At 36.2% G+C, this 13,392-nt stretch overlaps 2 protein-coding genes across 2 annotated transcripts; one reads left to right on the top strand and one right to left on the bottom strand.

Annotated features, from left to right (window-relative positions):
• Positions 1-230: 230 nt before the first annotated feature.
• LOC141461953 (uncharacterized) lies at positions 231-1,061 on the bottom strand. Its single transcript, XM_074143439.1, has one exon. The coding sequence runs from the start codon at positions 1,059-1,061 to the stop codon at positions 231-233; it is 831 nt and encodes a 276-aa protein (XP_073999540.1).
• A 9,433-nt stretch (positions 1,062-10,494) lies between these two features.
• On the top strand, positions 10,495-12,273 carry LOC141461954 (protein FAM200C-like). Its single transcript, XM_074143440.1, has one exon. The coding sequence runs from the start codon at positions 10,495-10,497 to the stop codon at positions 12,271-12,273; it is 1,779 nt and encodes a 592-aa protein (XP_073999541.1).
• The last annotated feature ends 1,119 nt before the right edge of the window (positions 12,274-13,392 follow it).

The raw sequence follows: 13,392 nt of genomic DNA on the forward strand, positions 1-13,392 counted from the left end.
CTCATCGTTCCTATACCGCACTGCATCTAACATTTTCTCCTGTAATTTACCTATTTTGTCCTCCACAGTTCCACCAGAGTCCACCTCCATTCCTTCACTTAACCTCTCCACGTAACATTTCCAACAAACTTTTTTCTTCTTTACTCTGCCACTTTTAAGAAGGCAACCTATTAACCCCGAACCGTGAAAGTCCACCTTATTCCTGCGCTTAACCTCTCCACGTAACTCCTTCAACACACTTTTTTCTTCCTTTTCTTTACACTGCTGCTATTAAAAGGGGAACCTATTACCCCATACGTTATCAGTCTATGGTCACTACCAATGACCACATCCAATATTCTCCAATCCCGCACACACCGACATATCCCCCCTCCTCCAAGTGACACGTCAATATTGGTGGCAAATCTTCCATTCTCAAACGTCGTAAGGTTGCTCATCCTATTTAGAACATACAAATCATTCGCACCTATAAACTCTTCCACACTCAACCCCTTTTCATCTGTACGCCCGCTGAACCATAATTCCGATTTAGCATTAACGTCTGCCCCCACTATAACCTGTCCCCATCTCTCTACCACCCTCCTCTTTATCCTTTCCAACCTACCAATATGCTCAGCCGTTGGGTCCGAGTATTTAAAATACCCGGACACCACCAGCAGGTTCGGCTCTACCCATACCACCACCGAACAATCGTCACACAGGTCGCAATATTTAAAGGTCACCAACTCAGCATTTAACACAACTATCGCAGCCAGGGGCCTCTCCGACCTATCATCCACTAAAACATTATCCCCCCGACCAAACCCCTCAACCCTTCCTTTCCGCACGTATGGCTCCTGGATTAACAGCACATCCAGCCCTCTCAGTTCTGCCTCCCGCCTTAATTCATCCATAGCCAAACGCGCCCTACCAGCGTTAACCTGTCCAATTTGCAACTCTCCAACGCCAGGCACACCTAGTTTTCTAGTACTCTTTTCTTCAATCTTCGGATTTCTTATCTGTGGGGCAACCGCAGAAGATCTCTGTCCGTTCCCCAGAAGCACCTTATCAGTACCGCTCATCCCTAATCTAGTTGCTAAGGCCACAATCAGTTCTATTTACTAATCTGTCAACCGCATACTGATATGCCTGACATTCCTTACTGACAATGGCGTGACTGAACTCCTTTTTCGCGCGCTTACATAAAATACATATAGCGGGAGAGTCTTTCCTATTACACTCCTTAATTCCATGGCCATCCTCCCCACAATGACCACATACCATTCCTGATTGTCTACAATACTTCGCAATGTGGCCATACAACTGACACTTGAAACAACGGCTGACAGCTATAAAGTCTTGTACTCTACACGCTGTCCAACCTATATACAGTCTTTCTCTTTTACGTAATCTAGTTCTTGCATCTGGTGAAACTTCCGCTACCCAATCCACAAGATCCTCACGGGGCCTACCATCCCTAAATCTAAGCCTAAACTGCGTCTTGAAAGCAGCAGCATCATCCTCATTAAAATCATTTTGCCTCAGGATCGCTTCCATTACTTGCTCTTCTGTCAATGCTCTATCAACATCGTGTACAATAACCCTGGGACCACGACGCCCCGGAATTTCTGCTTTGAAACCCTTATTTTTGAGTTCCATATGTGCCATCACTTTAGCTGCATCCTCACTAGTAGCGGTCTCAACAGCTACTCCCCCCTGACCTAGTCTCCTTACATTTTTAATTTTTATATTATCCGCTACTGGATTAACAATTTTTAAAATGTCTCCCTTTGTATCCTTAACTCCCAAGGGAGGTCGAACAAGGACAACTGGCGCCACCGGGCGCACCGCCCTTTTAACTACACTAATTGCCGGAACTTCTTTCACCTTATCTGCATATGTTGCAGCAGGGACAGTCACCTCTTTAGTTAGAGCAGTAACTCCTGTTCTAAATTCTTCCATATCTTTTTTCCTGACTGTAATTTCTTCTTCAATTATTCCTTGTAACTGTGTTCCCATTGAGTCCAACCCATCATACACTTTATTAGTGACGTCACAAATCAAATCTAATTTCTGCGTAACCTCAACCAGTTTCCCTTCCTGAATCTTATTCCCTGTGTCAATGCCAGTCTTAACTTCTTTGGCCACTACACCTTGGAAGTTATTCAATTTGTCATCGAGTTCAGACATGGAATCAATCCATGCCTCTAATCGCTTATTCATCCTATCCATTCCTAAGCCATACTTTTCTTTATATTGTCGAGATTTTCCACTAACTTTATATCCCCAGCCGCCGATTTTACAGCCTCTTGGAGATATTTTTTCTCCGCTTTAGCATACATCATTGCCATATCCTTTGCAACTAACAAGATTTTAGTAAATCTAGGCTGTATCCAGTCTACAGCTCTCTGAGATATGTTCTTCCTATTATCCGTCCACTCCTTCACTTCCTTCTCAACCTCTATCGCCTCAGCAAGTAAATCCAGCATACCTGAGTTTACTCCCTCTTCCAGAATTTCTGATGGCAATGAAGGAGAACTTCTCACCCGCTTTCTTGAAGACATGATTGGCGCCCTCCATTCACCGACTCCCTCCAACAGTCTCTCTTCTTCTCTATGTATAGTTGAGCGGGGCTGCTCAGTGCCCAATGGTGTCTTTGGGCTTTTCATCTCTTCAGTCGACATTTTCATATAATTGATATTAAGGAAAAATGTAGATAAGATTAGATAATATTCTGTATTTAGTGTATATATACACATTACAGGGGTTCTGTGTTACATATTTTACAAAAGTTCAACTGATAAAATCACAGTCATAATATAAATTGAAGTAGTAAACATAATAATAGCTGTGGTGGCAACTTAAAAATAAAAATGAATATTAATAATATTAGCAATAAAGGAAAATAATAGTTTCCACAAGAACAGATAGAAAATAAAATAAAACAAATTGAAAACAAACATTGCAAATAAAAATACTCTCAGTACATTAATTTTACTTAAACTTTATTCAATACTTAAACTTGAAAATAAAAATGAAAACAAAAATTAGCGACCACAATTTATCAATGAACTTAAAAATTCTTTACATATTTAATAAAATCCTTAACAAAAACTTACAGTTTTAAAAGTTAAGTATAAGGGTTGATTAAACGCCAAAAGGTACACAAATCAGCAGTTCCCAACATTTCATTAATACTTCATTGATATAATTTAAGTAATTTTACTGCATTAACTTTTCCTTCACATTTTTTAGAATTTATTAGATGTCACAGACCCTTATGCTGGCCATTTTCGTCTACAAAATATTTACTCAAGTAGCACACCATTTAACTTAGATTGACTGTAATATCTATTTATCTATAATAATCAAACTATTAATCACAGGTGAAAAAGAAAACGATATAAAAAATATAAAAAAAATAAGAGGCTAAAAAATTCATAAACTTTTTTTACATCAATGATTTTATGCATTTATTTTTATTTTTAAATAAAAATCATTGGTTTAAGTTCATACTTCGATTAAAGTAATTGTTATTTTATGTTGTAGTCAAACGTTTGCAATAATAAGTAATAAATAATCTGGCTTTATCGCAAATAATATAGTTTTCTTCAATTACATTCTCAATCTAGGTGTTCTTCCCACAATGTTATATATATGTAATATAAAATAAAGAAAATAAAGATATGCATATTTTTAGGACAGCTAATTATTCCAGTATTTTACCATAAGTAAAATTAGGGGGACTAAATTAAATTACAATTGAGAAATGAGTAAATATTGTTGAATAATCTACTTGTTATTAAATGTATGTTATTTGTGCTCACGAATATTTCGGTAAGACGAATTTAAGACTGAAATATTGTTTTGAATCCTCCGTGATTGAAATTTAAAAAGTGGCCGACTCTAACTTTGTTTTTTTCTACTTTAACATGCATGTATATGTGACTACTCAGAATAATTCATCACTCATTTTATCATAATTATAATAAAAAAATATTATGAATGAACTGGCCAGCATAAGGGTCTGTGACATCTAATAAATTCTAAAAAATGTGAAGGAAAAGTTAATGCAGTAAAATTACTTAAATTATATCAATGAAGTATTAATGAAATGTTGGGAACTGCTGATTTGTGTACCTTTTGGCGTTTAATCAACCCTTATACTTAACTTTTAAAACTGTAAGTTTTTGTTAAGGAGATTTTTGTACCTTTTGGATAGATTTTCCTTTTTGTCTATTTGCAAAGTTACGTCTGCTTTACAGATTTTTTAAAATTTGGAATAAGCTATTCTATCATTATAACCTGATAAGGTGTTAAATCGGAACCGTAACTACCACTGGAGAGATCTTTTTAAAGAATGATTATAGTTGCGGTCCCCAAACCATCCTCAATAACCATTTTTTTGAGAAAGCGTTTTGAATAAAATAGGAAGGTATTTGTACGTAAATAGCAAAATTAAACTGCGATTTCAGTACTTCCTTTTAAGAGGAGCAAGAAAAATAAACTGCGATTACAGTACTTCTCCCTAAAAGGCAAAGATTTTGAATCGAACGACAATTCATTGATGTAAATCGGTTCACTCATTGATAATTTTAACAATTGCAGTACTTCCTCTTAGTAGGTGTAAGAGCATGATGGCACTTCACAGCCACATAGAGGAGCTTTAATCACTTCTTCGTGCTAAATTTTATCAAAATCGGACTAAGCTTTGTAGAAATATTGGTAATAATAGTTTTAGAAAGGGCCTTATTTGGGTGGGGCGAACTCCCCTCCTTATGAGGCATAGCGTCGAGACTTTTAAAGTACAAATCTGTACAAAATTTCGATTCGAATAACACTTCATTCATGAAAATCGGTTCACGTGTCGATAATTTGAAACGATTGCTATACTTCCCCTTAACAAGTGTAAGAGCAGATCGTCGCTTTATTGTTAGGTAGGGGAGCCCTAACCCTATCATCCTACCAAATTTTATCAAAATCGGGCCAAGATTTACAGAGTAATTAGTAATAATAATTTTGGAGGGGGCCTTACATAAAGGGGGCTAACTCCTCTCCCATTCAATGTTCAGGGCCGAGACCCCCAAAAGGCACATCTACATAAAATTCCGAATCGAATGACACCTCATTCATGAAAATCGGTTCACGCGTTTAGGCGCTACGTTGTTTACAAAAAAGGTAACAAGAACAACAACAACAAGAAGAAGAAGAAGAAGAAGAACATTTTTTGAAAAAGCCGTTTTTGCTCATTTTCGGCAACTTTTTTCTCGAAACCTATTAGATCTGGGTGGTTGCAAAAAAATTACAGTAATAAAGGAGGATTTGCCCTATATTATAAAGAAAATTTGGGAATTTTATCTTTTATAGAAAAATAGAAAAAAATTGTCAAATTTGGGTGTTTTTCAACGTTACACTTTTTCGTGCAGTTTTTGATGGTCAACCCTTATACAACTGTCCTACCGGACAGTTTTAATTTATTGCTTCTATTATTTATGTTTTATTTTCATTCATTTAGACAGAATGGAATGACCTTAATTTTAGAGCTGCTATAATGAAAAAATACATTTTGTCTAAATGGTTCCTATTTTGAATGTTTAAGAGCCAATGAATATCGTCTTTATCGGCAATAAATTCAGAAAATTAACGCTTCCTGAATGGGCTATAATTAGGGCATTCTAGTAAAAAGTGTTCTAGAGTTTCACACTTATTTAAATTGCAGACATTGCAAACAGATTGAGTGTCAATAGAGTGATAGCCCCCAGCTCTATACCATATTCTTATTATTTTGTCACTAGACACTCTTAGCTGGCTCACCACTCTAATTTTATCTATCGCACTATTGTAAGTTACATATTGCTCAGGCGCACCTAACCCACTTATATGTCTATAAACAGTGCTGTAACTTGAATTAATAGCCCTCTGAACATCTACTGAAATTTCGTGGTTTTTCCACTTCTCTTTAAGATCAGGTAGCATTTTTTTTAACTGAATCTACTTCCGTTTTATAAATAACATCTTGTTCCCCAATAATTGTTAGCCACTTCCGCAACTGACCAAACCAATTCCTCTCTGCTCCTTTATCACTTACTCTATCTAATTCTTTTAGTCTTTCAAAACAGAGTTTTGGTAATCTGTTTTCCTCCATTGCCAGAACTCTAATCCAAAAAGACAACATTTTCTTAAAGATAGTTACGCTTAACGGTAGCCTACCAGTTTCTAGTCTGACTATATAGTCGGGAGTACATTTAGGCCAACAGAGGAGCTGTTTAAAGAACCTTACCTGCCCTCTTTCTACAGTATGTAAATATTGTGATGCCTAAAATTCCGCGCCATACAGCAGTGTAGAGGAGACTATAGCGTCAAATAATTTTAGTCAGGCTTCCCAACTTCTGCATTTACTCTTACATAATATATTTATAATTTTCCCAATCTGAGGGGTAGCCTTTTCTAAAAAATACTGCGCTGCATATTTAAATTTAGAATTAGTAGTGAAAGGGACTCCTAAATAAATGTACCGTTTGTCAATTTTCAGAGGTTCGCCTTGCCAATAGACATTTTTAATGTATTTTGTACGGTTAGCTGCACTGAACGGCAACATCTTAGTTTTCAAAGGGTTTAATGTTATCGAATTAGTTCTACAATAATCTTCTAATAGTTTTAATTTTGCGACACTATCAGACCAGGACTGACTAAATAACACCAGATCGTCAGCAAACAACAACACAATTAACTCTTTTTTGTTATTTATATTTAAACCTCTGGAATTACGCTCTTCATAAAATTCAATAATATCACTAATGAACAAGATGAACAGTAACGGGCTCAGACAATCTCCCTGTAGAACCCCCTGCATTTTGTTGTTGCTCTCTTCTGCCCACAGCATTATTCTCTTTGATAACATTCCTGTAAAAAGTTTACATACGAGGGTCGTTTGAAAAGTCCGTGCAAAGTCAGAGAGATAGTACCACTGGCGCGTATCGAGGTTATGTTTAGTTAGTAGCATCTCTTGGAAGAACACACGCCAAGTTTCAGCCAGATCGGTCTATTTCTTTGTGTTTGGCATTCGTTTGAATCGAGGATTTCCTTCTGGACTTGATTTACTTCTTCTTGGACTTTACCTATTTCATTCTTCATTTCTTCTTGCATCCTACTTATTTGCCTGGTTATATCCCTTGTTAGTTCTTCTTTCATCTTTTCCTGGCCCTTGTTTGTTTCGTCTAGGCGTTTGTTCGTCTCATCTTGGCGCTTGTTCATCTCATTTTGGCCCTCCTTCATCTCCCTCATCAGTGTCATTAACTCTTCCATGTTCTGCTTCCTAGTACTTACTGGCATATACCACTAGTCTGCCTCCCAAGACTTTCCAGCACTTCACACGAACTAATAGAATCAGCACTTACTCGTCTAGCGGTTTTACTATATCCCACTTCTGACACCAATGTAAAGTTTTTCTAAAAACTTTACTTACACAACTAATGCCTGCCACTAGTTATTAAATATGTGGGTTTGATTAACTAATAAAACTCGCTAAAGTTGTAAGTAATAACCTGATTTATTAACACGTTAACATTACTCACATTAACATTTACAAGCAACTAACGCTATTCATTACAGTCACCATTTACAACAGTCACAACAGTTTACTGTTACTTACTCACTTCGTAACGCCACAAAACTGTTCCACGACTGACCACTGGTCCGCACTGCACCGAATTGCACTAGTCTCAGCTACACTAACACAGCTCTACTCATCAACTGACTAATTGCCCAACTAGCTACCACTGAAGCACTCCGCAACACTGACTCTCCAAGACTAACTCATAAACTTGACTAATAACTATAAACTCTAATAACTCCTTAAAACTTGCTTAAAAACTGACTTCTCCAGCTGTGTCGGCCTCCTTTTAACTGCGTGCCTCCCTCCAACTGGGACTGCCCTCCTCCAACTCTCTGAGCATGAGTTTCCACGCCCTCCTGACGTTCATTGGCTGGAGAAAACATACTGCCACCACCTCAGCTGTGAGCCGCCTCCTCCCATTCTCTGTCTCTCTCCAACTCCGTCTGTCTCACTCTCACCTGTCAATCACTGGCTGGGAAACACATATGCCACCACCCCAACTGAGGCCTTTCTCTTAGCTGGCTTTTACACAGGTCACTAACTCCTTGAACAATCTAGCCCTTTCCTTTCTAGTTCAGGTATAGACCGGCCCTTTTGTCTACACAGTGGTGGCCTGCTACCGGCTTTAGTCGCTTAACCCCTAGAACAATCTAGGCCTTTCTTTTCTGCCACAAGTAGATACCGCCCCTTTTGTTTATGCAGTGGCGGCCTGTTATTGACTTTGGTCGTTCAACCTCTAGAACAATCTAGGCCTTTCTTCTCCGCCCAGGTCAACTTCGTTACAATATTATAATTACATAACAATTCTATTTCTTTATTATCTAAATTAAATAGCGTTTGAAATCCGTCAATATTCCAAAAACAAATCTTTAAAAGATCAAATTTACATAAGCCTAACTTATAATTCCGATTACCTAATACCTGGGTGTTCCTGTCGATATGAGGCCTCTGGTATACCGTATCTTTACCTGATTGACTAGCCAAAGATCTCTCTTCAGGATCAAATTCGAATCTTCTGATGAATGACTCAAGCGATCCAAATTTTCTGAGCTGCCCAGACGATGAGCCATTAGGTACAGTTTTCCTCTTCATTGACTGATTCCTCTTAACTTTAGGATGGTTCACCTTATTCTTAAGATTTTCTTCACCTCCACTGGTATATGTTGTAATTTCTTTGGTACCGATATTTGCGGATACACCTGGTGTCTGATTTTCCGTATTTCTATGTAGACCTCTCTCGCAGTTTTCTAACCTGTATTCCTTATTATCAATAATTAGTCTGTCATGTCTTAAAAATGCTTTGCTGTTATTTTCGCGAGCCTCTTTCAAATATGGTATTAATTTTCTTCTTACAGCTCTTACTTCTTCTGGATAGTCATTTGAAAGAACAATTTTTGTGCCTTTAAGTATCACCTTTAAGAAAGTTTTTTGGCCATTTCAAGTATCACCGTCTTTTGCCAAAAAGAATGCAATTTGAGAAGTGCTGGTCTATTACCTCTGCTTTTTCCCAAACGAAAAACATCATCAATATCTTGTGGGGTCAGAGTGACTTCCATTCTAGTAGAGAATAGTTCTATAATAGTTTGCATTAGATTAAGCTTATTTTCTTCCATTACTTCTTCTAAATTGAATATAATTATATTATTTCTTCTGTAGAGATTATTTAACTTTTTAATTAGACTCTCTTGTTCACTTAATTGTTTAACAATATCTAATTGAGCATGTTCAACCTCAATAATATGTTTATTGGTCACTTCTAATTGTTCTCTAAAGAGTTTTATTTCTACAGATTTTTTGCGAATTTCACCTTGGAGATTTAAGTTCATTTTCTCAATTAATGCTGCAAGATGCTCATTTGTTACTTCAGAAGACATGCTGAATTTGTAGAAAAGAAATGGATAATTGTATTCTTTATGATAAATACTTTTTTTTTTTTTTTTTTTTTAATAAAAAATAACTTCTATAATTTGTAACCGCGTAGGTTGGCAGATCTGTCAGGGACAGCTAGCGCCAGTAGCGGAACCCAACGAAAAGAATAACCTTCTCTCCAGTCTCTAGAGCAGTGATTCCCAAAGTGGTCTATATCGACCCCTAGGGGTCTATGACAACCTGCAAGGGGTCTACGTCAGCGAAAAAAAATTTGGGGGTCCATGAAATGAAAATGGGGTCCACGATAGTGGATCTCAACACATACACTGATAGTACCTATTTACTTACATCATACTATCTTATAATATCAAAACATATACATTATTTATAAAAGTACCTATGAAGTAAAAAATTTATTATATATGTTTATAAAATTGTGTAAGTTGTAGGATGTTGGTATTCGCTTTGTGGTCGCAATACATTTTGAACTTGTAAAAACCTGAGAGTCGCAGTCTCAGAGCTTCGCTACCTTGCACTGACTTGTTCAATTCGTCACTCTATAAATACGAATGTGGGACAAATACGTTTAGTTTATTCGTTTCCTGAATCTTGAAAAGGAAAGTGCTAAGAAAATATTTAAAAAAATATAAACAGATAGTATATCACACAAATTATAGTGAGTCAGTGTTATTTTGTTTGAGAGTGCTGGAGAAAAGTAAGTACATTATTTTTTATTAAATTTTAGTTTTGTACTCGTAGTTAGCAAAGATAGATAAATTACGCCAATCATGACTTTAGTTATTAGTAGTTTAATATTCAATCATGCAAAATTACACGAGTACTTCTCAATAGTTTCTTTTTGAAAGTTTTAGCAATCGGTATTATAATTACAGTGCAATCTCCGTAATTCGAGCTAATTGTTGCAAGAAGATGTTCGAATTATGGAATGTTTTCGGAAAAATCAAAAAATATTTTTAATATACAGCTGCTGGATTTTCTGTCTTATTTAAATAATTTAATTTTGCCCACAGATGACTGATGCCATGTCCGAATCTAAAAAGAAATGTAGACAGTACAGTGTTGATTATTTGAAATTTGGCTTCATTCCATCATTGCCGGACAAACAATCGCCTATGTGCCTTTTATGCAACAAAGTTTTGGGCAATGACGCTATGAAACCATCTAAACTGCAAGATCATCTGAGAAGATGCCACCCTGATAAAACAGAGAAAGATTTGAAATACTTTCAAACACTCAAAGATAAACTTCAGAAGAGACCTACACTGGACAGAATGTTCGCTTCGACGTCACAAAGAAATGATGATGGTTTGCGGGCGTCTTACAATATCTCGTTACTTATAGCAAAATCCGGAAAACCGCATACTATCGGAGAGAAGTTAATTTTGCCAGCCGTTGAAGAGGTTTTAAAAACTGTTTTACACAAACCTGCATCTGATATCATTAAAAGAATTCCCTTAAGCAACAATACTGTTGAAAGACGTATTGATGAAATGAGTTCTGATATTGAAAGCTTCTTATGTAATTATTTGCAAACGACCCATTTCTCTATACAACTGGACGAGTCAACTTTACCTGATAATGCAGCATTATTATTGGCATATGTTCGTTTTATTATGAATCAAGAAATCTACGAAGAACTGCTCTTCGCAAGAACTTTGATAACCGACACTAAAGGTGAATCAATATTTCATGTTTTGAAGGATTACTTCATTGAAAAAGCAATTCCTTTATCAAATATAATATCAGTAGCTACAGATGGAGCACCTGCCATGGTTGGACGTTATCGTGGATTTATAAGCTATTTAAAACAAAATGTGTCAGGGGTGTTAGCAATACATTGCGTCATCCATCGACAACAATTAGTTGCTAAAAATTTGAGTGTTAGATTGCATGAATCACTTCATTTAGTCATTGATGCAGTAAACCGAATCCGAAGCAACGCGTTGAATACGCGGTTATTTGCGCAGTTGTGTGAAGAAAATGACGAACACTTTCATCAATTACTCCTTCACACTGAAGTACGCTGGCTGTCGAAAGGCTTATGTTTGACAAGATTTTTTGCACTTTTTGAGACTATTTTAGAATTTCTGGATACTAAAGATAAAATTTTAAAAGAAAATTTAATGAAGAGGAAAACAGACATCGCCTATTTAACAGATTTGTTTACAAAATTTAATATGGTTAATTTGCAATTACAAGGCGACAGTTTAAATTTGATTAAAACAAAGTCCATCTTATCAGCGTTTCTTGCCAGAGTTAATCTAATGAAGCAAAATATTGGACGGGGCGAATTTTCTCAGTTCCCCAATTTGTCACAGACAAGCTGCCAGGAAGACGACGTTTCAACTTACGTTCAACATTTAAATGCCCTCTATTCAGATTTTGAATCTAGGTTTGAGGATATTTTGACTATGGTAATACCACTGTGGATAATTAATCCATATGGTGACATAGAAGAAACGAATGTCATAATACAAGAGGAACTGACTGAACTAAGTACAAACGAAGAACTTAAGGTTCAGTTTAAAAACGGATATCAGCAATTCTGGCTGCAAAACAACATACCCGTTAGTTATCCCGTATTATGGAATATAGCGAGGAAATTTTTAATTTCCTTGCCATCGTCATACCTAGTGAAAAGGGGGTTCAGCGCTGTTACCAATCTCCTAACGAAAAAAAGAAACAGACTGGACATCATTAGCCGAGGAGATTTAAGATTAACTCTTACAAAATTGACGCCAAATGTTGATAATTTATTATTAAAGCATCAGGTTCATCCTTCTCACTAAAAATATTGACTTATTGCTTATGTTATTTTATTTATAGTTTATTTTATGTTTATTTAATGTTACGTATATTTTACATAACAGATACAAAATTTTATTTTGAGTAGTTTTAATTTAAATTCAATTAATAAATGTATAAATTAACATGTGTTTTTACTTTAAGTTTTTAACACTAAACTTCACTACAGTTAGAAATTTACAGGAAATCAATATCAGGTAAGTAGGGGGTCTACCCAACACGGAAAAACATGGCAAGGGGTCTACGACACAAAAAAGTTTGGGGAACTCTGCTCTAGAGCATGTGCTCAAAAAGCTTATTTTCTTAATATTTCTGTTTTTCCTTATCAATCAGCTTTAGTTTTGTTATTTTATTATTAGTTTACCTTAGTTTATCTTTTGTTATGCAATAGTGCATGGTTTCTTTTTTAGTTTTTCAAGCATGTCTATCTAGCATTACTCTTCTGCTTGTATATATCAATTGCTTTGCTATTATCTATGTGATTGTAAGTATTTCTATGTATATATATATTTCTGTAAATATCCCTGTACAATAATTGTAAATAGACACTTTATTTAACGTGAGATAGGTAACTGCTTCGACCTCCCCTACTCACCTGAGCTCCCCAAGGAGAAGTATTACAGATCAAAATAGTTTGGTTATATATTTCTGTAAATATCCCTGTACAATAATTGTAAATAGACACTTTATTTAACGTGAGATAGGTAACTGCTTCGACCTCCCCTACTCACCTGAGCTCCCCAAGGAGAAGTATTACAGATCAAAATAGTTTGGTCATAAATTTAAACAGTATTTTTCTATTAAGGAAAAATGTAAAGTCTGTAATAATCTGTAATGCTTGTACTGTACTGTGAGTAATGTGAAAATGTTCACCCAGCCACGGAGCCACCCCGCGAGGCCAACCAGAAATCGCCCCTAAAACACCGTTCCCTCAGAAGTACGAGGGTCGTTTGAAAAGTCCGTGCAAAGTCAGAGAGATAGCACTACTGGCGCGTATCGAGGTTATGTTTAGTTAGTAGCATCTCTTGGAAGAACACACACCAAGTTTCAGCCAGATCGGTCTATTTCTTTGTGTTTGGCATTCGTTTGAATCGTGGAAGTCG

This window comes from Rhodnius prolixus, unplaced genomic scaffold (genome assembly GCF_049639745.1).
Source record: "Rhodnius prolixus isolate KJV_2025 unplaced genomic scaffold, Rpr scaffold_12, whole genome shotgun sequence".
In the NCBI taxonomy this organism is placed as follows: Eukaryota; Metazoa; Arthropoda; class Insecta; order Hemiptera; family Reduviidae; genus Rhodnius; species Rhodnius prolixus.